Raw genomic sequence first — 27,247 nt, forward strand, 5'->3', positions numbered from 1 at the left:
TTTTAAAATCTATTCCTTGCTCCTGACCCAGAAATAGATCGAGGTCTGCCAATTTTCAGGACATTTCCAACCCTTTAACTGGTCCTCCTAGGAGCTAGAAGTAGAAGTTAGGAACTCCGAAGAAAACATCAGCGCATCCTTTGCTGAATTTTTTGGAAATCATGATGTATAAATTATTGACCCGTGGCTCCACCTCTCCCCATCTGCCATGCATCTGCCATGTCTGTAACTGGCTTCGAACTGACGTTTGAAGGAGCAATTTGCGTAATTCACATTCTCGACTTCCTCGCCTTAATTTATTTTTCTTGCTACTTTTCTCAGCCTCTCACAGTGGGTGGAGCTAGGAGTAGATGAAGAGCAAGAAAAATAAAAAAGAGGAGAAAATAAGGGATTGGAATGAGTCCACTGACTGTGCCCATCTGAAACCTATGACATTAATCAGTCACAAATGAAGGCATGGATCTTTATTGGGAAGGCTAAGGTTTTTAAATAGTCGTGTGCAAACTGTAGTAACTTATATATTTGAGTGCGTAACTTATATATTTGATGGGTGTTGAGCGCGTTTAGTGTCAATAACGAGGGCCACACAAGAATTTAAAAAATAAGGAAGGCCCTGTCCATACTTTGTAGCTCCTCCTCGGGCAACTATAACAGCTTGCAAGGGCTTCCTGTAGCCAGCTAAGAGTCTTTTAACTTTTCATTTTCCCCCATTCTTCCTAGCAGAACACCTCAAGCTCTCAAAATATTATTTGACCTCCTTGCATTTACGGCATGTTTGAGATCTCTCCACAGATTTTCAATAGTATTCAAGTCTGGGGACAGTGGTGGCCATTCCAAAACCTTCATCTGCCTTTCCTGGAGGTACTTGGTTGATTTTGATTTTTGATATACTTGGGATCATTGTCTTGATAGAAAATAACCAACCTCTCTTCAACTTCAATGTCTGGACTGACCTTTGAACATTAGCCTCTAGAATTTCTTAATATTCATCCTTCCACTCACACAATATTTAATATGCCCCCTGCTGCCACACAGCCCAAAAGCATAATGGATCCACCCCCAGGCAAGGTGTTCTTCTCTAAAACGGCTTCACCCTTTTCTCTCCAAAAAGATACCTTCCTTGGCGGTGGTCAAATAGATAAATTTTGGTTTTGTCTGTCCAAAGCACATTGTTCCAAAAGGCTTCAGGCCACTCAGTGTTTTCTTTTGCGTACTTCAGACACTTACTTTTGTGTTGAGGTTGTAGGAAAGGGTTCTTTCTAGCAACTCTGCCATGTAGGTCTTTGTTGTTTAAAGTAAGTTGTATTGTTGTCCTGTAAACAGCTAGACCTGTGTTTGCTAATCTTTTTTGCAGCTCTTTTGCAGTGATGTGTGGATTCTTCTGAGCATTTCTCACCAGGTCTCGGGCCATTCTAGCTGAACATGTTCTTAGTCTTCCAGACCTTGCTTTGACTTCAAAATGTATCTTCCATTTTCTAATAATGTTTCTGACATTGGGAATAGGTTTTTTGTAGCTTTCTCCCTTGGTGGAAATTAACCATCTTCATTCTGACATCCTTGGACAACTGTTTAGAGGAACCGATGGTTGTTAACACCAGACAGAACAACCACTGCAGTTAGATACTTTAGAAGTCATTTTAGTGTTACTTCAGAATGAAAAATTCAGCACTAGAATTATATTCACTCATTGAAGCGATAACGAGTAAATCACTTGGGTCTGGGCTCTTTTTAAAAAGTAGCAAACAATAATCCAAAAGGGTTCCAAAACTTTGCACAGGGCCTTTTTCCTTTTTTTATCATTTATAAACAGTAAAAATGAAAATAAAAAGCAATCTGATGAAACAGGTCAAAACCCCAGATCTAGAGTTTAGGTTAGTTCGCTAACCCTGTAATCTTGCTTCATAATATACCCGCAGGTCTTACAATGTCTGTTTAACCATCAAGAGACCACTGATGTAGTCACAGTCCAACTGTGTATCCATACTGGGCATGGCTGGATTTATTTCCTTCAGTTGTTGATGGATCCATCAGTTTCCATTCTGTGCAGCTTCAGGTTTCCCTGACAACTGTGACAAATGTAGCAGTGTCCACAAAATAAGTACCGTTGTATGCAAAGACGTGGGCACTGGTAAAAAATCCTTTTATCTTGATGAACAGAAGCAAACCTGAACTATAAATGTTACAGAGTTGATGCGACCTTTCTAGCTGTTGGTCTCATCTTTAACTCTGTAACATTTACAGTTACGGAGTTCTAAGCTGTAGCTCTGGGGTTTTTGAACACTGACACTTAATCCCACATCCCTCCCCAAGCCCCTCCCTGTATAGTATATACATCAACTCAGCTGCCAAGAAATGCAATAGACTACCAAGTGATGATGAGTGTTATTACTTGCCACATTGCAAAATGTAAAAGACTTGATGTTACAGTCATATTGATATTGATACAATAGCGGCTGGCTGCCAAATAACTTTATTAATGGCTGTGCCTCATGACTATTCTGCACATCACCCAAGACAAGTGTACATGGTACACTCAATATTTACAGACAGCTGATAAAAGAGGCAGTGTGCTGGCTGGCTGTCTAAGAGTCCGCACTGCAGTCGTGCTGCTTATTACTAAATAAGAAAAATAGGTATTAATCAGGTAAATATGCTGTAAAAGAGCACATAATTGGGTAAATACCTAGCATATGTAGGGACTGTCAAAGTATTACCCATATTCATTCATATTTGGAGAATTTTGCACAAATATCAAAACCTGTAATTACAGTTGTCATTACAGGTTGAGCTTGAATGCTTGAATGGTTATGAAGATGTATGGGTCCAGTATAAATAATCCACCAATGGCAGCATAATGTGTACTGCAGGATATGCAGGGCAGTGCTGAAAAACTTTGGTTCTACAGGCACCATGAGCATTCGTGACAAATGTAAGGCTATGGGCCGACCCCGCATACGGACCAGGCTAAAGAAGTACAGGTAGGCACGAGTAGACACAGTGATTTGCGGGGTATATTAGAAATGGAGAAGGGTTGTGAAGTAATCACTGTAAGACATACTGCCTGAGGGTGAAACTCAAGGTCAGCTCCCTCGATTCAGTGAACAGGACACTGGGATTTATTCTGCTCTGAAAGTGATCCATGCACTCTGGTATTGCTTAGTGTTATCCCGCTGGTTTACTAGTATAAGCTTTAAAGGGGCAATGTTATGTGTTTCTTTCACTCAATTCCTAAGTTTTCCCATCTCCCAAGATTTCAGATAAACCAATATTCATGCCCAGAATAATGATTTTCTGTGATTTTATTTTAATTGATAATCTGTATCGATGCTCTAAATATTGACAGTATGGGCATATTTGAACTGTTTTAACTTGATTTATTAATTCCATCACATTGCTGCCATCGCTTCATGCAGGTTATATTCAGTATGCCATTATAATGAACAATGTTATAAATTAACAGGTGAATTGTCATTTTAACCCTTTGACAATAACACTTTATAATTACAACTATTATTATTGTTATTAGTAGTAGTAGTAGTAGTAGTTGTAGTAGTATAATAATAAGAATAAGAACTAGAGATCTGCATTTCCTAAAGAAAATGCAGAGTGTGATAGCAAATTGGTGGACTATTGCTCCTACCGCTAATATTCTGGTGTTTCAATATTTGCATTTACAAACTGGTGTACAGGTGTACCTAATAAAGTGTTCACTGAGTATACATTCAGTGAGCACATTCATAGGCATTTATTAGACTTATTTTTTAGACTTCTACTGTTGTAGCCTATCCACTTCAGAGTTATGATGCATTGTGTGTTCAGAGATGCTCTTCTGCATACCACTGTTGTAATGTGTGGTTATTTACTGTCACCTTCCTGTCAGCTTTGACCAGTCTGGCCATTCTCCTCTGACCTCTCTCATTAACAATGTGTTCCTGTCTGCAGAACTGCTGCTCACTGGATTTTGTTTTCGTTTTCTTTGCAAACTCTAGCGACATAAAAATCTAGTGCATGAAAATCCCAGGAGATCAGCAGTTTCTGAGATACTCAAACCACCCTGTCTGCCACCAACAATCATTCCACGGTCAATGTCACTTAGATCACATTTTTTACCCATTCTGAAGGTTGATGTGAACATTAACTGAAGCTCCTGACCCATATCTACATGATTGTATGCATTGCACTGCTGCCACACAATTGGCTGATTAGATAGTTGCATGAATAAGGCAGGCAATAATGGCAAAGGGTAGATCAAATACGTAGTCCAAAAACAGGCAATGGTCGGAATCCAAACAGACAGGTACATGCAGGGCAGGCAGAGCATGATCGGGAAAACAGGCAGAGTTCTAAAAAAAAAAAACTGTACAAAATTCTTTAAAGAACAAGGTTATCCAAAACCAATATAACATTACATTTTGTAAGTACAGTATTATTATTTTTTAATAATATTATTTGTATTGATGACTTCATCAAAGCATTTTATCACAATTCAATTGGAACAAAAATATCAGATCTTGTCTGATTCAGCTTCGTACGAGAGAATGGGCTTGTTCCGTATTCCTTCCTGCTCTGCCTTATTGCCACCTCCAGTGTGAATTACGTCCACAAAATACCAGTTTCTCATTTTAAATTGGCAATTACAAGAAACACAAATAACAACAAGGTTCCAACTAAAGACATTTGAGCACAAAATATGGAATCCAGTAAAGTACTCTTTCTGCTGCCAGGGGAAAGGTTACGTGAAAAACAACTTATTATAGAGAGCTAAAAGGCACAGGCCGACACAGTCCCAAAGTACAGTATACCATTTCAATCGGCAAATTCTTGGTATACACAATTTCAATATGCATCCCTATCCAAATAAAATGTATCACTGCATGTTCATCCTGTTCAGACAAACCCTCAACATTTCAATTCTGATCCGTTTGATCAAATTGTACAATAAAAATGTGCAACTAATTTTTTCTTAGCAAAAAAAAGTGGAATTGATACACTGGACTCTACTTCCTGGATGGCGCATGGCATGTGGCAAGCTGTCATACTGGCAGACTGGTGTTCTGGTCATGGATTGAGACACACTTGGGCCCATTTGGTAATTTGGTGACTGGCCGTACATCAAAGTGGGAGGAGAGGTGCCAGTGGGGCTGTATCAGGGAAGAAAAAGCAGGACATCAAATTTGATGCAGTTTGACAATATTGGTGTCAGCATAGACTGTGATTCACATCTGCACTGCCTGCCTGCTCAGTCCAGGTCTAGCTCACGCATGTTGCAAGGGGAAATAACAGCCAAATAGTATATGAGGTTTCCCCTGGAAAAAGAAACATGTAAGGTTAGATGTAAAGCCCTGTAGAATTCAGTACACAGAATAAGATGTTGTTTCTGTGCTGAAGCCCCATCTCCGTTTCAATTTTTATAGCCCTGGACCTCTGATCATGTGGTCATCGAAGTAGGCTTACAAATGTGTATATGTAACATAATTACATCAAAGGCTGTAACTCCCATTAGACATTTAGATTAGCTGTAATCCCCAGAGTGGGAGTATTGAGGATAAGTATCCTTTTTAAGAATTACTATGACAAAATTAACCAATCTGTACTGATTAAATGTACAAAATGTGCTTCGTAAGGCAACTTGATTTCCAAGTTAGGTAACCACATCACCAGTACAAATAAGTACTCATTCAACGAGTAATTGATAAGATTAATTATAATTAAAATTAAATAAAGCAACTATTTCCTTGTATTCAATATGGATAGCATGGCTGCAGTTGGTATTAATAGCTGTAATAGCAGTAATGTGTAAATTGTGTAAAACCAATCAACTGTCTGCTGGGGCTTTGGAGCACGTTTCATTGGGAGATCATGCTGTCGAATCCAAGCTGAATCTGTGGCAGAGATCGTGCTCGGATTCAACCATAAATTAAACATTTATTCTGCCTCTGCATAGAATTCCCGTTTATAATGACCACATCAGGAATCTCTCACTCGAAATCCGAAAACATGGACTTCTTCACGTTTTAATCAGCCGCTACGATGTGTAATGAGACTGACGGGGACCTCTGTGCCAATATGCCCTTCGCTTTTCCCTCTCCCGAACTGCAATATAGCGATAGCATTTCCTAACCAACAGCGAAAGCACATTCAAATTCCACTCCTGGCATCGTATGAAATAATGATGTGGCTTCAAAAATGCTTTGCGGCAAATCCATATTTGACCGCAAAGTGTATTAACACACATTGACCTGTGCCTGCTTGGCTGTTTTTGGCCATCTTTCTTTGTCGATTTCTACAGTACATGCATATGTATTTGCAAGTTGGGATTCTGCTATACAATCACCAACATTAGGGATGAAGGGATGACTACCAGTAGGCCTTTACATAAGAGATAATTTAATTCATTATTTAAAAAAGGAAGATTCTGTTTATTTCTGAAATACTAAATAGACAGCAAAGGAATCAGAACTGTAAAAAAAAATGGTTGACTGTCTTATGTTTGCAAAATCTAGCGTTGAAGTGTATGTTGAAATGTCATAAAGAATATTACAGTGGTACATCTGGACTAGCGACAGTGATAACTACTGCCCAAGACAAGCACATACAGTAGAAGGATATGTAGCCGGGTTAGCTTGGCTATTTCGCTAGTAATCACAGTGAAGAGCAGTGGAAGTGAAGGCTCGTAGCAGGGTACCATGACAACACTCCCTGATGACGTAACACACAAATTCAAAAGAACGTTGTTGCCCTTGGTGAGAGTTGAGTTTGTCTTTATCTGACTGGTAATGCATTTGTCCACCAAAACTCGGATGAGTGAGAGGCCGGGGTTCAAATCCCACCTCTGACTCTGACCAGACTGTGAGCTGAGAGCCAGTAAAGGATGACTGTATGTGCATTATAAGACTCTGCATCAGTGAAGGAACATTTATATCTTGACTGGCCAGTACCACTTGAACTTCTTTGTGGTTATTTAATACATGCATCCCTCAGTATGCTGACCAGCACATTAAAACATGCATTATTCTATGTTTGTGTTTAAACATGCCTGTCCGCTCAATTATAGAAGTGAATACATTTACAGTTTTTACCAATGGAACATGTACGTTTGTTCCATTTAATGGTCACCCATCTGCATCCATGATAACAAGAACAATGCCATATTGTAAAACTTGGGATCTGACAAATATAACCAATATTTAGAGGTACACTCTCAGAAATAAAGGTATGAAAAGTGCCTAAAAAGGTACAAATGCTTGTTGCTGTGGTACCCTAGATACATACAAAATTCTACCCATAGCCAGCAATCTGTGTGTAGTACTCAAAGAGAACGTTACAGTACTTTCAGGGTACATTTGGGAAATTTGACCCTAGAAGAACAAAAATGTACCTCCTCTGTCACTATTTCCAAGAGTGTAGTGCAAAAAATCAAATGGGATCACAGAACTTTTGTACATTACTGATTAATTCAAGGTGGGAGGGAGAAAATAGCATACGGTCTCAATGAGTGAGGTCATACTAATGCACTGCTGTTGTCCTGGCTAATGGCTGGATTTGCCCTCCACAGTAACACTGATAGATTGGGAAAGAGGTCAGACGTTTAATGGCTGAAAATAAGGGCTGCAGTTCAGTGATGGAGCCTTCCAATATACTGATGAGAAGTCACACGTTAACCACAGGTGTGTGTGTGTGTGTGTGTGTTTGGCTGTGACTTTCAAACCCAATGTGGGGCTGAATATGTCCAATTGCCACCTTAAATTTCAATAACCAATTAACGATTTGTTGCTGCATCCATATACAATCCCTGCTACCAGTTCAGGAGAGTGAAGACTTCTTCAGTTCTCCTCCTGAGAGTGTGGTGTTGCCAGCCTGCTTGTTATCACACTGCTCTGCCTACGGATTCCAGATGGAGGAAGAGATCTTATATGCAGCTAGTTTACATGTAGTTTACAGGCTCCTGATCAACCAGCAGTGGTCGCTAGAGAGTGGTGAAACACGGGAGTGCTAACTAACTGACCCTGCCTTACCCTTGAGCAACTACAGGCCACAGACAGTACTGCCACGGTTCTGATTTGATCAGAGACCGCAGGGCTTATCCACGAGGTGCCTTAACTGAATGAGATACCTGAACTACTGTGTTCAGTACATATGATCATATGTACATATCATCTAGCAAACAGCATATTGTTTCAGGATACTGCCCCATATTTGTAACAGTGCACAAATTCCAAGTGTTTGTCATTAAAAGTGTGTGCAGTGGTTAGCAATCCTGTTCCTGGATATCTACCATCCTGTAGGTTTTCACTCAAACCCTAACACAGCACACCTCATTCTACAAATAGATCAGGGCTGCCCAACCGTGTTCCTGGATATCTACCATCCTGTAGGTTTTCACTCAAACCCTAGTACACCTCATTCAACAGCTAGAGCAGGGCTGCCCAACCCTGTTAGTGGAGATCTACCTTCCTGTAGGTTTTCACTCAAACCCTAATAAAGGGCATCTCATTCAACAGCTGGAGCAGGACTGTCTAACCCTGTTCCTGGAGATCTACTGTCATGTAGGTTTTTACTCCAAACCTAACAAAGCACACATTGCATGTTGCCAGTAAAGCAAAAGGCTGACATACCAAATAGAATTTTTTAAATTCACATACATTTCTCAAAGATTCAATGTCTTACTCAAACTGTTATTTGTATTGAAAAACTTTGTATTAAATTAGAAAAGAACGCAAAGTAATTTTCAGTAGTGAAATTTTTTTTTTCGCATTGCATATCTCCTCACATAGTTTCATGAGATTAGAGAGATTTTTTATGGAGAGATCTGTAGCAAAATCTATGGCAGCACAGCAGTGATAACACCATCACCTCACAACAAAAACATCCTGGGTTCAAATCCCTACTGGGGTCTTTCTGTGTGGAGTTTGCATTTAGCTATTGTTCATCTCTTATTCCCTCTACCAACCTCATCCCTCTTTCAGACTCCCTCCGACTCCAAAACAATTTACTTGTGGGTGGTAAGGAGGGGTTGAGGAGGGAGGTGGGGTTGTGAGGCAAGTCCACAGCATCCTGAAGTTGTTTTCAATACGGATTAAATGTTTATTATAGATATTTGGTGGATGTTTAGTGGATACATCCCTCATAAATTTGTCATAATTTATTGTGTTTTCAACTTTTTCCAGACGCTTAACAGTCACTTTAACTAAATATCAACTATGTCTTTTATGAAAATATTACGACATTAAATAAACGTATTAATGAACGCTACAATTTAGCAACCCCTGTATTGTTTACTCTTACCAAGCTAACATTAATATTAAAACTCCGCTCACTAAAACAAGATATTTCATGCCGCATGTTAAAGGCACACGATATTCAGGTATGAGTTCAAATTCTATCAGGGCGCAGTTTGCGTATTTATTTACAGATTGTGTCACTCGTATTTATCTAAACCATGCACATTCCTCTAGCACCGATGAAATGCAATGGAGCAGGTGAAGACAGGCCTGGCAGCAGAAACCTCAGCACTCTGGAGCCCTATGGCTGGGGTTTCTTCAGTTCAACCTCCTCGGTGGGATTTGAGCGCAGCCAAGCGACTGGGTGTTTTTTTTTTTTTTTCTCGAAATACTGAGGCGGAACTCGGTCATTTTTGTCTTTCAGCGCAGACTACACTATTAACTTATGCAATTATCAAGGATATATTTATGTTTCATTTTTACATTCGTATTTTCAATGGAATATAAAAAGCGCAACACATTGGAATATACCGTGAAAACATGCATTCTTTCAAGCACATAACAATTTGAAAATATGATAAGACAACCGGATAAAAATAACAAAACTCATAGACTGTGAAATGTCTAACTTTTCTTTCATTCATAATGAAATCAATACTGGATATTTATTTATTTATTCTTATTATTTTTATTTTATTTTAATGTATTGATACATTTTAACACAATTTCTACTACTGCTTGACAAAGAAAATGTACGATTAACGTGTCATTGTTTTCACTGTGTTTTTGGCATTCAAGAAAGTGATGTCCACATGTTGTAGTTATCGCGAAATTAATAATTTCTCAACGTAGCGCTCGTAGTTGGGTTCCAGACTGCAGGACGGAGGAGCGCATAACTTCCCTATATGTGGAGTACATAGGACGGATCTCTCCGTGGCTTTGTGGGTACCACAGGGTGTGTTGGTGGAAGGAGAAGTCTCCGTTTTTCGAGTGGACCGGGGGTATTTGTTGAGTGATGCCGGGTTTGCGGGTCTGGAGTGCGTTCTGCAGGTTTGTCCTGCTACCTTTCCTGACGCCATGCACACTGGTGCTAGTTTGGGTTCCAGAGTCTCTCTCTCATCCGCAGCCGTGCCAGGTCCTGAAGCGGATCGGGCACACGGTGAGAGTCGGGGCCGTTCACCTGCAGCCCCGGGGCTACCGCAACCACGCTGTCGTGGAGAGGGACTTCGCGGAAGACGGAGATACCGAGGGAGAAACGAGAGGCGCCGGGGAGAAAGAGTTTGAAATCCGCACTCAAAGTGGGAACGAGTACGGTTTGAGAATCGGTAGAACTCGGAGCCCATTAGACAACCTGCACAAGGGCGCCGCAAAAAGTAAATATGCTAACAAAAGTGTAGAGCGGGAAACGAGTGTGTTTTTACCGAGGGAATCAATGCTGCTCGCCATGGACACGCTTAACCGCATGACAGGTTTGTTACCTTACAACTTGTCTTTGGAGGTTATCATGGCCGTTGAAGCCGGTCTCGGGGAGTTGCCCGCGTTTTCATTTTCCTCTTCGCCCTCCCCAGTGTTTTCAGATCCTCTGTCTTTTCTACAAAGTGTTTGTAATACCGTAGTAGTCCAAGGAGTGTCCGCGATAATGGCTTTTCCACACAGCCGGGACGACATTGTGGAGTTGGAATTCATATCCTCCTCACTTCAAATCCCCGTGATCAGTATCGTGGAAAACGAATTCAAACGGCAAAGTAAGGTAAGACTATGTTTGTACAAATATATAGTATTTCTGGTTTGTTTTAATCAATTAAAATGTGATTTAATATATTTGAGCACATGAAGCGGAGAACTTTGCGTGAACTTGGATAACCCCTATGGGATGAGAACGTTGGGCAGCTCCGTTTTCCTTTTGAGATTGCAGCAGTGAAAATAATTGTGTGAACGGGAGCAGATATTGCTGTGGCAATCCAATCCCCATATGTTAAGTGCATATTCAATCACGGATGTCTTATTTCCGAGTTAGTGACATTTTCTCTGCGTTTTCACCATACTTTCCTCTTCTACGGTCGACCTACTGCTGCGGTGAATTATACTGTATGCTAGAACATATACGAATGTGCGATTACGGGTAACAATGAAGACAGTATTCAGTGAGATGTATGTGATGGTACCGATTTGTGTTTATCAGATTGTAATTCTGTTTGTTGATGGAAATTTGTTATTGGGTAGATGTATTGAATTGGCGCCGTTTTCTTTTTAATGCAATTTTTTGTCTATGCTTGACTAAATCTGTTTCTTGTATTGACTTCTCAGCACCAATGTCAATAAATGCACACTAGTGCGTCTGTGGCTGTGTAGAACACCAATAAGAATACTTTCTGCTTTACTACTTATAAACAATAGAGTTTGTTTAATCCAGTTAACAGGTGCGCGCGCGCGTGTGTGTGTGTGTGTGTGTGTGTGTGTGTGTGTGTGTGTGTGTGTGCCCGCACGCGTTAGTGGACTGAGCCCAAATTATCATGTTTGCTGCAGCTCTTCTGAATGAATGTATATCTTACTCCTCAGCAGCCTGCGAAACCATAAAGCATGCATAACCATATTCAATCTCCAATACTGCACAGCCCTTACAGAGAGAGGAGGGGAGACCAACAGATGCGGAAACATTGGAAATCTATTTAGTCATTTATCTATTGATAATTCATTTAATGTCTTTAGGTTTTGTTTTTTTTGTTTTTTTTATTTTTGTTTTTTTTACCAACAGCACATTACAGGAATGACGTTTCATTTTATAATTGATCGTGTTCTCCACCCACTCCCACACGTGCTCACACTGCTTGCGGAATCCACCATGGCATGGTACATATAACATTTAAAACCCTATTTGGGCTTCCTTTAGTCAAGCAAATTATAGGCTATTATGGAGATAATTTGTTTGATAAGTCGTTTGAATCATATTTTGAAATGCATGGGTCATGCCCCCATATTCTTTCATGGGGATGCCTTCATTATAGGCTTATTAAAGCAATTATAGGGCCATTGATAGTCATTGACATTCGACCATCTCAATATTGCATCATGCCACAGGTAGACAAACAACGCGCACTGAGGAATGATGATATCGGAAATCTGTTATTCTCCTTGGGCAGAGATTGTGCTTGTCTTAATCTGTTATTCTCCATGGGCAGAGATTGTATTTGTCTTAATCTGTTATTCTCCTTGGGCAGAGATTGTGTTTGTCTTAATCTGTTCTTCTCCGTGGGCAGAGATTGTGTTTGTCATAATCTGTTATTGTCCGTGGGCAGAGATTGTGTTTGTCTTAATCTGTTATTCTCTGTGGGCAGAGATTGTGCTAGTCTTAATCTGTTATTCTCTGTGGGCAGAGATTGTGCTTGTTTTAATCTGTTATTCTCCATGGGCAGAGATTGTGCTTGTCTTAATCTGTTATTCTCCATGGGCAGAGATTGTGTTTGTCTTAATCTGTTATTGTCCGTGGGCAGAGCTTGTATTTGTCTTAATCTGTTATTCTCCTTGGGCAGAGATTGTGTTTGTCTTAATCTGTTCTTCTCCGTGGGCAGAGATTGTGTTTGTCTTAATCTGTTATTGTCCGTGGGCAGAGATTGTGTTTGTCTTAATCTGTTATTCTCTGTGGGCAGAGATTGTGTTTGTCTTAATCTGTCATTGTCCGTGGGCAGAGATTGTGCTAGTCTTAATCTGTTATTCTCCGTGGGCAGAGATTGTGCTTGTTTTAATCTGTTATTCTCCATGGGCAGAGATTGTGCTTGTCTTAATCTGTTATTCTCCATGGGCAGAGATTGTGCTTGTCTTAATCTGTTATTCTCCATGGGCAGAGATTGTGTTTGTCTTAATCTGTTATTGTCCATGGGCAGAGATTGTGCTTTTTTAAATCTGTTATTCTCTGTGGGCAGAGATTGTGGTTGTCTTAATCTGTCATTCTCCCTGGGCCGATATTGTGCTTGTCTTAATCTGTTATTGTCCATGGGCAGAGATTGTGCTTTTTTAAATCTGTTATTCTCCTTGGGCAGAGATTGTGTTTGTCTTAATCTGTTATTCTCTGTGTGCAGAGATTATGTTTGTTTTAATCTGTTATTCTCCGTGGGCAGAGATTGTACTTTTTTAAAATTTGTTATTCTCTGTGGGCAGAAATTGTGCTTGTCTTAATCTGTTATTCTCTGTGGGCAGAGATTGTGCTTGTCTTAATCTGTCATTGTCCGTGGGCAGAGATTGTGCTAGTCTTAATCTGTGATTCTCCATGGGCAGAGATTGTGTTTGTCTTAATCTGTTATTCTCCATGGGCAGAGATTGTCCTTGTTTTAATCTGTTATTCTCCATGGGCAGAGATTGTGTTTGTCTTAATCTGTTATTGTCCGTGGGCAGAGATTGTGCTTGTTTTAATCTGTTATTCTCCGTGGGCAGAGATTGTACTTTTTTAAAATTTGTTATTCTCTGTGGGCAGAAATTGTGCTTGTCTTAATCTGTTATTCTCTGTGGGCAGAGATTGTGCTTGTCTTAATCTGTCATTGTCCATGGGCAGAGATTGTGCTAGTCTTAATCTGTGATTCTCCATGGGCAGAGATTGTGTTTGTCTTAATCTGTTATTCTCCATGGGCAGAGATTGTCCTTGTTTTAATCTGTTATTCTCCATGGGCAGAGATTGTGTTTGTCTTAATCTGTTATTGTCCGTGGGCAGAGATTGTGCTTGTTTTAATCTGTTATTCTCCGTGGGCAGAGATTGTACTTTTTTAAAATTTGTTATTCTCTGTGGGCAGAAATTGTGCTTGTCTTAATCTGTTATTCTCTGTGGGCAGAGATTGTGCTTGTCTTAATCTGTCATTGTCCGTGGGCAGAGATTGTGCTAGTCTTAATCTGTGATTCTCCATGGGCAGAGATTGTGTTTGTCTTAATCTGTTATTCTCCATGGGCAGAGATTGTCCTTGTTTTAATCTGTTATTCTCCATGGGCAGAGATTGTGTTTGTCTTAATCTGTTATTGTCCGTGGGCAGAGATTGTGCTTGTTTTAATCTGTTATTCTCCGTGGGCAGAGATTGTGCTTGTTTTAATCTGTTATTCTCCGTGGGCAGAGATTGTGCTTGTTTTAATCTGTTATTCTCCATGGGCAGAGATTGTGCTTGTTTTAATCTGTTATTCTCCATGGGCAGAGATTGTGTTTGTCTTAATCTGTTATTGTCCGTGGGCAGAGATTGTGGTTGTCTTAATCTGTTATTCTCCATGGGCAGAGATTGCCCTTGTTTTAGAATGAAGGCACTTCCTGTTCATTTCAGTTTATGGGCCAGAATATTTCCAGTTACAGTGATTAAACATTTCAGTAGCCAAGATAAATACCCTCTCATCTACAGTCAGGTTCATAAATATTGGGACATCGACACAATTCTCCTCTTTTTGGCTCTATACACCACCACAATGGATTTGAAATGAAACGGACAAGATGTGCTTTAACTGCAGACTTTCAGCTTTAATTTGAGGGTATTTACATCCAGGTGAACAGTGTAGGAATTACAACAGTTTGTATATGTGCCTCCCACTTTTTGAGGGACCAAAAGTAATGGGACAAACTAACAATCATAAATCAAACTTTCACTTTTTAATACTTGGTTGCAAATCCTTTGCAGTCAATTACAGCCTGAAGTCTGGAATGCATAGACATTACCAGACGCTGGATTTCATCCCTGGTGGTGCTCTACCAGGCCTCTACTGCAACTGTCTTCAGTTCCTGCTTGTTCTGGGGCATTTTCCCTTCAGTTTTGTCTTCAGCAAGTGAAATGCATGTTCAATCGGATTCAGGTCAGGTGATTGACTTGACCATTGCATAACATTCCACTTCTTTGCCTTAAAAAACTCTCTGGTTGCTTTCGCAGTATGCTTTGGGTCATTGTCCATCTGCACTGTGAAGTGCCGTCCAATGAGTTCTGAAGCATTTGGCTGAATATGAGCAGATAATATTGCCCAAAACACTTCAGAATGCATCCTGCTCAATAAATACAAGGGAACCAGTTCCATTGGCAGCCATACATGCCCACGCCATAACACTACCAACACCATGCTTCACTGATGAGGTGGTATGTTTTGGATCATGAGCAGTTCCTTTCCTTCTCCATACTCTTCTCTTCCCATCATTCTGGTACAAGTTGATCTTTGGCTCATCTGTCCATAAGATGTTGTTCCTGAACTGTAAAGGCTTTTTTAGATGTTGTTTGGCAAACTCTAATCTGGTCTTCCTGTTTTTGAGGCTCACCAATGGTTTACATCTTGTGGTGAACCCTCTGTATTCACTCTGGTGAAGTCTTCTCTTGATTGTTGACTTTGACACACATACACCTACCTCCTGGAGAGTGTTCTTGATCTGGCCAACTGTTGTGAAGGGGTTTTTCTTCACCAGGGAAAGAATTCTTCTGTCATCCACCACAGTTGTTTTCCGTGGTCTTCCGGGTCTTTTGGTGTTGCTGAGCTCACCGGTGCGTTCTTTCTTTTTAAGAATGTTCCAAACAGTTGATTTGGCCACACCTAATTTTTGTGCTATCTCTCTGATGGGTTTGTTTTGATTTTTCAGCCTAATGATGGCTTGCTTCACTGGTAGTGACAGCTCTTTGGATCTCATATTGAGAGTTGACAGCAACAGATTCCAAATGCAAATAGCACACTTGAAATGAACTCTAGACCTTTTATCTGCTCCTTGTAAATGAGATAATGAGGGAATAACACAAACCTGGCCATGGAATAGCTGAGCAGCCAATTGTCCCATTACTTTTGGTCCCTTAAAAAGTGGGAGGCACATATAGAAACTGTTGTAATTCCTACACCGTTCACCTGATTTGGATGTAAATACCCTCAAATTAAAGCTGAAAGTCAGCTGAAAGTGCAGTTAAAGCATATTTTGTTCGTTTAATTTCAAATTGTGGTGGTGTATAGAGCCAAAAAGAGGAGAATTGTGTCGATGTCCCAATATTTATGGACCTGACTGTACATCTTCGTTTCCTTCATGCAGTAAATTAAATTGGATTTTTCACATGCTTTGCCCATGATCATGTAACTCTTAAAATTCAAGTGTTTAAGTATTGAAATTCAATCTGTTGTGGAGGTCAAAGTAAAAAAAGAGGCACTTGTAGGCTATTTTTTTGTTGTAGGCTACTCATAGGGTATTGATCACACAATTTAATAACCGTACTGTAGGCTATAAGTATTCCCGTAATATTTGAAGTTTGAGTCTACCGAGACTCAAACGTGAAAAATAACAGGAAAAGGGAATAAAAACTCCCCGGCAGGTAGCCAACTGAAAACGGCCTGAAATAAGCGGTCGGAGGGAGTCAACTCGGACGTGGTTCTTCCTGAGTGACAAAAGAACCGAGAGAGGAGGGAAATAGACCACAGGTCGAGAGGTCCCTATGCTAGAGCCTATGCTATAGGAATTTCACACAAAGAACAATCCAGTCCTCCGACTACCTCTGTAGTGGCTCTGGTCCTTCCAAACCCTGCCTGCGAAAGCCCTGCCGTAAAGGGCGCAATGTACTGGGGACCGAGATTCCAGGACTCTACCTGCAGGGGTAAGTCCCTGGTATCTAGCCACACCCATTAGCCTACCCGGTAGGAAGGTGCCTGAGAACGTTGCCAATCGGCGAGCGTCTTCTGGCGGGCAAACGTGCGGCTCATACCTTGACCCTGCAACGCCGAATGAAGTACACAGCAAACGGCACCCCCACGTCCCTCTCGTGCCCTGGGAACAGCGTCGGCTGATACCCAAACTGGACCTCCAACAGAGAGAAACCCAAAGATGTGTTGCACAGGGTAGTATGCGCGTACTCCGCCTAGGCAAGGTGTTGACTCCAAGAGAAGGGCTTGGCAGATGTCAAGCAGATGTCTGCCTGCTAGTCTCCGGACTGGTTGGTGCGCTCGGTCTGCCTGCTGGTCTCCGGGTGAAACTTGGAGGAAAGGCTCACCAAAGCTCCAAGGAGGAGGCAGAAAGCACGGCAAAACTGCACCGCAAACTGGGGACCATCGTCCGACACCACGTCAAGTAGGAGGTCATGGATCTGAAAGGTATGGTCCACCACCCGCCGGGCTGTCTCAGGAGCAGTCCCGGGAGGCCAGCGATGAAGTTGGAGAATCTGGAGAGTCGTCCACAATCACCAGGGTTACGGTATGACCATCTGACAGCGGTAGATCTGAGACATGTCCATGGCGATATGATTTGAAGGATGGCTTGGGACGGGCAAATGTCTGAGAAGACTGGACGGGGAGAGCTGAGACCCTTTGCTGCGGGCACGCAAACACCTGCACGTCCCTCTCCATCCCTGACCACCAGAACCGCCTGCTCACCCACATATACGAAGACAAATTTCTCTAACATCTCTCTGAGCACGTCATTCACTAGTGGCTGAAAGACGGAGGCCAGAACGCCATCACAAGGTATTCATTGTCGGCACTGTAGGTCTTAACAGCGGTTTCCACTCATCCCCCTCCTGGATGCACACCATTGTAGGTATTGCGGAGGTCCAATTTAGAAGTCCCCTGGAGGTGTTCGAACACAGATTTCATTAGGGGGAGGGGGTGCTGGTTTTTCCTGGGATGGTGTTTAGACCTCTGTAATCTATGCAGGGTCTTTTTCCCTAAAAAAGGGAAGGAAAGGGAAGGCGAGCAATCTCTCCCTGTCTCGGGGAACTCCTCCCTGGACAAATCGTCTACCGGAGGGTCACGGTCGGCTAACGAATCCCAGGCCAAACTCTCCTCCCCCCCGCCTCCGAGGGTGGAGGCAACCCCTCCCCATCAGCCTCAGGGCCAGCTACCCCCTCCTCACTATCCTTGCCAGTCTGACTCATCGTTCTCCAGGATGGCTGGTGATGTCGACCCACAATGCAAAGTCCACTGGGTCCATTGGAGGATAGCATTCCCCATCCTGCCCCAGTCGACCTGAGACTCATGTTGAACTAGCCACAAATGCCCCAAGACTTGAGGAAAGGAAAATCATTTTATGTATTCCGCATGCTCTCCCAGTGCAACGTGTCTGTTCAGACGGGTGGTTATCTGGCCCTGCTGGATCGACATTGCATTTTTTAAAATAATGTGAAAGGATTTTGTTATAGTGTTTTGTTTGTGCATATTTGGTCACTTTTAACAGCCATAGATCACATTTTAACAGAGATTATCCACTGATTTATTTAGTTCATTTTTAAAACATGTAAATATACAGCTCATCAGCGTGTATATCGGTATTAACATTCACTCACACAGGCATATAAAACTTTTTTTTTTTGCTTAGCACAAAGTGTTATTACTTGATTATTGGGTGTTGTGAAATTTAAAAGGAAACTATTCAGCACCATCTCCTGGTGAAGTGACAGGGTATCTTCTTCCTTGCAAACTTCCAAGAAATGATTTTATATTTTACGATTACGATTGACCTAAATCAATCATTTATCAAGAACAAATAAATGTATTTGAAGTGCTTCTCAGTAGCAACTGTAGAAAATAAGTTCGATTGTTTTTTAATATCATTTGTCCAGTTGAAGGGTTCTAGGACCTTTGCCACCTTGAACATGTTGAATATCTAGCATTCTCTATGCTCTCTTTTTATTTCTAAGGTTTTTGAATAAAAAATATACAAACTGGTATTCAGCTGATATGTGACATACTGGTGCACACCTGGTGACATACTGTAGCTGGTTTATTGTTCATGTTTTTGAATCCTCCCTCTTGCTGGAAGACCAACAATGGCCAAACTTGTTTCCTGTACTCTGTTTAATGTGTTTATAAGCATCTGGGTAATTATCTGTGTGCTTTCCTTCAGTATACATTTGAGCACATCTGATGTGTACCCATGTTTGGTAGATGTTACAAATAAACCTCACTGTTGCTGCACTATGTTTAAATTCTTATATATTGTAGTGCTAAGTCTTGTCTTGGTGCATACTCATTGTCTCATTTAGATCATACTTAGCTTTCCTATCAATGGAAAGAAAATTAAAGTAAATTTGGCTATATCCAGCTAGGAATGTTGGAAACATGGTCAAAACTACAAAATCCTCCACAAAATATTGTAAATTATTCAGTTTTTCGTATGCAGTGCAGACCAGACGTCTGAGGCACTACTGAGAATGGATTGTTTTCCTTATTTACTAGGCGCTGATACAATTATGATGCTGTTTTATACTTCATATTCAACAATACATTATTAATAATGGGTGTAGGTATAACTGAGGTCAAAACTGTTCGTACTTGATGTGTCTGCCTTTCACCTTCCCTCTGCTGGGCATTGACTCCATCAGCTTCTGCAACACCTCATCCTCCATTTCAATACCGTTATTTAGCTGAAGCTTTTATCCAAAGCCACTTACAGTTGATGAAACTAAGCAGGGGCCAATCATCCCTGGAGCACTGTGGGGTTAGGGGCCTTGCTCACCAAGGCTTACATTATTGGCATTTGGCAGACACTCTTATCCAGAGTGACATACAGTTGATTAGACTAAGCAGGAGACAATCCTCCTCTGGAGCAATGCAGGGTTAAGGGCCTTGCTCAAGGGCCCAACGGCTGTGCAGGTCTTATTGTCTTGGCTTGAATCTTCCATTTCATCCCAGCACTTTCTCAACGTGGGAACACAGATGATCTATTTTCGTTACTTGATATTGGGCCTCTTGCCCCTTTAACTCCCATGGACATTAGACAGGGTTCAGATCCAGTGACTGTGGTAGGAATGCCATCATAATAAGCTCCCCTTGCTCTCTATTCTGGAATAAGAAGTATAATTGGAGAATCATAATTGCATTACTCCTTGATAAATAATTAAAATAACCAGGACTTAGTAGTGTCTTTAGACCTTTGGTCCCTGTTGTATATCTTGTGTCAAATTATGCTAAGAACAGGGAGAAGCATTTTAAGGAAATAGATTGTAGTGAGATTAATTGCTGGACCTAAAGAGCCATCTTTTCGTGGAGTCTCTGGTTGCTGAGCTCCAGGGGCTGGAGGCTGTCTGACAGCTCTGTGAGGAGAGGAGCATCTCCTCCCCCTGTCATCGCCCATCCTGCTGCCTGAAAATATAGAGCCGTTCTGGGACACTGGGATGCAAGAGGTCCCCAAACAATTCTAAACACATATTCTCCAGTTTGACATTTTTATATACCTTTCAATTAAAGGTTATTTCACAGCACAGACTGCGGCATATAGATATGTCCGTATACAGGGAAGTTGTTGTGACCTTGGTTGTTTAAGATGAAGATGCTGATAATAATTCCTGTGTTCATTAACGAACCAGGGACTGCGAGATAAAACAGTCTGACGCTAACATCATTTCACAGCCATAAACCTGCACCCCAGCTAGGTCAGCAACATTGGGACCAGCCCCTCCCTCCTTGTTTAGGCCTATGTGTTGTGGAGCAAACATTCCACAGTGGTTTTCACAGCAGGATCTTTGTTCAGATGCAGATTGAAGATCCTCTTCAGACTACATCGTTCTTTCTCTCCCATTCCCATCCCCACCCCTAACCCACATTCTATGTCAAATTCTGTGGTGACAAGACCTGGGTCAATTACTTAATTGTTTTGTTTTTACTGTGCTTGATTGATCTTGCCTAGTGCAATTGATCCAACCAAGAGGATTGGGATGCAGGGTCTGCAAAACAATCCAAAACAATTACGTATTTGGCCCAGGTCTGGACTGGCGACCCCCCTGATTTCCATTCAAGCCTCAATTTATGCACTTATTACATATCATATACATAACCTTTGCCCAGTAAACAATGACCTAAAACAACTCCCCTTTTCTGTTGCCTAAGTAATTTAGTCCACATTTTTACCCGAGCCCGTTTCTCAAGACAATGAATAATTCAAGCACCTTGTTAAAGAGTGTATAGAAGTTAATAATTTACCTCTCTCATTGATACATTTTGTGCCACCTAGGTACCAACTAGATACCAAGTGCTAATTATTATGAAATGTCATTTTAGGGTTAAAGACAGGGATATGCTAGCAGAATTGTGCTCACATATGACCAAAAAGCATACTACTCTGTCAGTAAAGCAAAGCCAAACTACTATTAAAATGGGCTGTAGGTAAGATGCTTCATGGACACCAGATAAATAAAATCAGAACACCCCAGAAAGTAAAAACTATCCCTTCAACTTGCCGTTGCCCTGCACCCGTTTGATGTCTCTGCATGTCTTCCCTCTGAGAAAGGCTTGTGGACAGTGTATAGATAGGAATCTTCACAGTGTCACTTTAGACAAATACACAACAGAAACTCTTGCTGCCTATTGTGGAGGGGATTGATAATTCTCAAAGAGCCCCAGAGATGAGATACCGGTGAGGGAAGAGGGGGGGCTGAAAATAGCCCCTGCCGTGCCGTGGAATTTAACGATAAAAGAAGGTCAAGCAGACTGCATCTGTAGAGTAGAAATTCAAGGAAATGGACCATCCGCTGAATCTTTACCAGACCTTCTTTTCATACTGCATGAAATGACATTACAGTAGTCACTGGAGCATCATATAAGCAATTTGTTAAAAAAATATGAAGCAATACCACCAATAAAATTGATAATTACTTCAGAATTAATACCTACAGATTATGTTTTCCTCAAGACATGTTTTAAAATGGCTCATGAATTATTGTTTTCAGAGTTGTGCACTGTCAGTTATCCTTTCTCTAGAAAAGCCTTTTATAATTTAAACTCTGAGAGCAGGAATGAGTCTGCCTTTGTGCTAGCAGTGTCTGTTTGTAAGAACCACTTAGGCACTCAGGACTGAAGCAAAATACAGCTGTTAAACAAAGGCAGCCCGTTGGAAAACAGCAGATAAGCGAACAGGAAACAGATTAATTGGTGTAAACGCGCCTACGGCCTGTCGTGCTGCTTTGGTGTACCTTGCAGCTACAGAGCAAGTTTTATGTCTATGTGAGGATGTTCCATGGTTAGTTACTGTTAACAGCACGGCTCTACTGCAGCCATCCACGTCAGCCATCAGCCATTGGACGCTGAGGGAAAGAATCCATTGTAATTAATGACAGCGGCTCCACTGTTACCTTTGCGTCACGTCCAATGGCAGCGTCAAAGTTGGAGAATCTCCAAGGCTCATTTCTTGATGGATGACGTGCGCGTTCATTTCCATATAGTGCATTGATTTTAATGCGATATGTAGTTGTTCTGTTTGTTTTATAAAGTGGGTGGCTATTCACGTCGCCTACGTGACCATGCACATACTGCAAGTGTTGTCTTATGAGAGACTGGGGCTAGCTAGTTAGCTAGCTAAATTAGCTGAACCAGAGCATTGTTGCTTAATCTAATGAGTGAAAACATCATAGCTGTCGACATCCAATGTAAAGTGAGCTAGTAAAACACAACTGTGGGCTGTCAGATTTATTGATGATGGCGATGGCTGGCAGAATCTCAAAATTATGGCCGATGGCAATTAAAATACGTTTTAGCTCTTAATAAACTGGATGGACGGCAGAATCAGTCTGTCTACCTAATGTCTTCTTTTCTGGGACTCAATTCTCACCTACGAAATGCATGAGTGAATAAATGTTTTTTATTTCTTAGTATTTATTACTGGGAAGCAAGTCCTCCTCTCTGCTGACATATTGAATTTAATCCCTGATTAGCTTTCATTTTAATCAGGATAGATTAGCCTGTTTTGTGTTGTCACTTAAGAGCTGACCACCGGGGAAATTAAGCAGCTTTGCTAAGTGTTTCATTTATCAGACCCTGTGAGGAATTCTGCCAACAGAGCCTTAGAGTCACTGGTGGGAATGCTTAGCCCTTTCTGTAGCACATGTGCAATTATTGTGTCTTGTGAGTCCTCCAGAACTTTTTGTGTTGTATTTACACTTCATTGCTGGTATATTCTCCATTGGCAATCTGACCACTGTAGCAGGGGACATGACACTCACCTTTTATTCATCATATGGTTCAAAAATCCCTCAAATGCACCTACATAATGCATCAAGTACAACATAAGTCAACAGAAGTACAGAAGCTTTTGGCTAACCTTAGTTCTTTTTTACCTTAATAAAATGTGCACACATAATACCACCACCACCACTTCTATGCCTGCCTCCCTTTCTGTATCTGCCCCCTGTTTCTCCTCTTTCTGTCCCCTTACAGATGCTGATGTGTCTCACCTCCTACTCTCCCACCGCCCTACTACTTGTGCCCTGGACCCCATCCCCTCAAACCTCCTTCAGGCAATCACGCCTGACATCCTTCCATTTGTCACCTCCCTTGTTAACTCCTCTCTGTCCTCTGGCTGCTTTCCCTCATCATTCAAGAGGGCCTACATCACCCCACTCCTAAAGAAACCCACTCTAGACCCCTCCTGCATTCAAAACTTCCTTTTCTATCCAAATCCATTGAACGAGCTGCCTCCAACCAACTCTCTTCCTTCCTCTCATAGAATAACCTGCTGGACCCCCACCAGTCCGGCTTCAGACCTGGCCACTCGATGGAGACCGCACTCCTCTCCGTCAATGAGTCCCTTCAGGCTGCACGAGCAACCTCTCTCTCCTCTGTCCTGATCCTTCTTGACCTCTCTGCGGCGTTCAACACGGTCAACCACTCCATCCTCTTAGCCTCCCTGACATCTACAGGGATCTGTGGCACAGCTTCAGAATGGATCAAATCTTATCTCTCTGGCCGGTCCTCCCAGGGGTGTCAACCTCTCGCCCCCTTGTTACAGGAGTCCCTCAGGGCTCAGTCCTCGGACCCCTCCTCTTCTCCATCTACACGAGATCCCTTGGCCCCGTTATCTCTGCTCATGGCATCTCATATCATTGTTATGCCGATGACACCCAACTCTTTCTCTCCTTCCCCCCATCAGACACACAGGTCTCTACCCTTATCTCCGCCTGCCTGAGAGACATCCAGAGCTGGATGGGCAACCACTTTCTAATGCTCAACCCAGGTAAGACGGAGGTAATCTTCATCCCTGCTCTAACCTCTCCCCTCTCCGATTTTTCCATCTCACTAGGGGATGCAACAGTGACCTCATCCCCTAGTGCAAGAAACCTTGGAGTGGTGATGGACAACAGGCTGTCCTTCTCCGAGAACATCGCTATGGTGACCCGGGCGTGCAGGTTCTTCCTGTACAACATCCGGAGAATCCGACCCTTTCTCACCACCTACTCCACTCAGCTCCTTGTTCAAGCAATGGTCCTGTCCCACCTGGACTATTGCAATTCTCTGCTGGCTGGCCTTCCAGCATCTGCCATCAGACCCCTACAACTGATCCAGAATGCTGCAGCCCGTCTGGTATTCAATGTTCCCAGACATTCACATGTCACCCCCCTGCTCAGGAACCTCCACTGGCTGCCTGTTATGGCTCGCATCAAATTTAAACCTTTGGTGCTCGCATACCAGGCAGTTAAGGGATCAGCCCCTGTATATATTCAATCCCTTATCAAGACCTATACACCAACAAGACCCCTCCGTTCAGCCACTTCATGCCGTCTGGCGCCTCCCCCTCACCACACCTGCACTTCACGCTCACGACTGCTGTCTGTCCTGGTCCCACGGTGGTGGAATGACCTCCCGGTGGATGTCAGAACGGCAGAGTCTCTATTATTACTTGTATAGACATTGTTGTTTTTTATTGGCTGTTGTATTCAGGGTATTCTAGCTGCCAACTGTGGTATGCTAGTTTGGTAGTTGATTGTACTCTTCAAGGGTTCTGATTATCTGTATGTTTACACTAGGACTCGGAAATGCACTGTCCTCTCAGGTCCTCTTAGCACTCATACTTGTGTTTGATTTGCACTTTATTGTACGTCGCTCTGTATAAGAGCTTCTGCTAAATGCCATGTAATGTAATGTAATGCAATGCAATATTCAGCCTCATTACTCAGTGCTGTCATTTTTATATGTCTTATACAGTTTATTATTTGTTTCGCAAACTCTTATATATGGCTTTATTCATCCCCTGTGGAGACAACTTACTTTTCAGCACCATTGGAATTAATTTACACTACGCATCAAGTATAACTCTTTGGAACCTGCCCCACTTTTCATTCACAGTCTTGCAATCAAGAATGAAGTTGGCACACCTAAAAATCCTGGACTGAAAGGAGCCCCACTTAATTTGCCAAAATACATCAAAACTTATTGTGGAATGATCACTTGTAGTTCCATTACTTTGATACTGCAAATTCATCTCCTGTGGTGATATATAATGAATGCCAGAATCATTATATATCACTAGATCTAAAATCGATTGCCCTCTTGTAGGCTGACTGACATACTTTGTCAAAAAAGGTAATTTAAGAAAATTCCTCCCTTTTCCCTGTCCGGTCACCAAATTCCAGTTAATATTTTGGTAATTGAAGTCTCTGTTGATAATAGCCTCACCTCCATGACAAGCTTGTTTTATATTTTGAAAGGGCATTTTATTCTCATGACTGTCTGAGGCTGGCGGTTGATAACACACTATGTTAAAATCCTCTTCTTATTTCGCAATAAACTTCATCCAATTATCCTCACTAGGCATGAGTTGGTCAATTTCTGGAATCTCTTGCACATAAAGATTTTCTCTTACATAAACAGCCACACCCCTACCTCTCTTACTGGATCTGTCCTTTTTAATAAGTGTATACCCCTCTATATTATATTCATCCCAATGTTCATCCCCAAGCCATGTCACTGTAATCCCTACAATGTCATAGCCCCCACTAATAATAACAGCCTCCAGTTCCAATTTTCAAATTTCAGCGTGTTGCTTCTACACAAACTCTCCCATTCCCAAACTCCCTGTTGTCCTAAGCCACCATTACTAGAATTTTGCCTCGAAAAGATTTTATTAGTGCACAATTATATGCAGCCTTTACTGTTTCCGTCTGGGCAGTCTGTGCCTCCCTGCCCATGTCACTCTCTATCCTCCCTACCACCCCAAGTCCCAAGTTTAAATAATCCTGTGCTACCCAAAGAATACGCTGACCCAGTGCAAAGGTTTCCCTCCGGTTCAGGTACAGCCCATCACATTTGTATAGGGTGGTCTGTAGTGTAGAGGTTAAGGTGCATGACTGGGACATACAGGTTTGGCGGTTCGATCCCCGGTGTAGCTACAATGAGATCCACACAGCCGTTGGGCCCTTGAGCAAGACCCTGATTGTCTAATGCTTAGTCTAATCATTGCTCAGGATTAGAGTGTCTGCCAAATGCCATTAATGTAATGTAATATACAGCTCACCCCTCTCCCAAAAGGAGTCCCAATGCCCCATAAACCTATACCCCTCTCGCCTACCAAAAATGTTGTAGCCACGTGTTAAGTTAAGTTCTGCTTCCCTCTGCCTGCACGTGTTCCAGGTAGAATTCCGGAGAAGACTACTTTGGAAGTTCTGTTCCTAATCTTCTCTGCTAATTCCACAAATGTGTCTTTCAGAACCTAAAACCTGGCCTTACTTATGTCATTGGTCCCTATGTGGACCATAACCACTGGACCTGTCCCTGCTCTAGCCAGGAGCTTGTCCAATGCTTCAGGATATTATATTATTTCAACTTCAATGTCTGAACTGACCTTCGAAAATTAGCCTCTGGAATTTTTTGATATTTGGTGGAATCCATTCTTCCTTCCACTTGCACAATATTTCCTGTGTTCCCAGCATAATGGATCCACCTCGATGCTTTACAGTTGGCAAGGTGTTCTTCTCTACTAAGGCTTCACCCTTTTTTCTCCAAACATACAGTACTGTGCAGAAGTCTTCGGCACCCTAGACTGTAATATATATATATATTTTGTGGCGAACCGCTGGTTGAGAGAGAGAGAGTAAAATTGGTACAAAACAATCGTTTTTATTTTTTCCCACACGTGCCTTCAGGGCACTCCTCAGCTATTCAGCACAGCCAGGTGCTTTTCTTTTCAAAAAATAAAAATCCAAAAGAAAAAAATCCAAAAAACCAAAAAGAATATCCGTTCGTCCGTCTTTAGTCCGTTGGATCTGTTCAATTCCTGTGGCGTCCCGGCCGCCTAGTCGTCCGCCTGGGATGTTCCGTTCTAGGTACAGAGAGGGATAGATTAGCTGGGTTAG

At 41.9% G+C, this 27,247-nt stretch overlaps 1 protein-coding gene across 1 annotated transcript in view; it reads left to right on the plus strand.

Annotated features, from left to right (window-relative positions):
• Positions 1 to 10,236: 10,236 nt before the first annotated feature.
• grin3a (glutamate receptor, ionotropic, N-methyl-D-aspartate 3A) overlaps positions 10,237 to 27,247 on the plus strand; it is a 41,709-nt gene continuing 24,698 nt past the window's right edge. The window contains exon 1 of the mRNA XM_061262107.1: positions 10,237 to 10,971. Coding sequence (XP_061118091.1) covers positions 10,237 to 10,971 — 735 coding nt within the window. The remainder of the gene's footprint in view (positions 10,972 to 27,247) is intronic.

The sequence above is a fragment of the Conger conger genome, chromosome 12 (genome assembly GCF_963514075.1).
Source record: "Conger conger chromosome 12, fConCon1.1, whole genome shotgun sequence".
Taxonomy (NCBI): domain Eukaryota; kingdom Metazoa; phylum Chordata; class Actinopteri; order Anguilliformes; family Congridae; genus Conger; species Conger conger.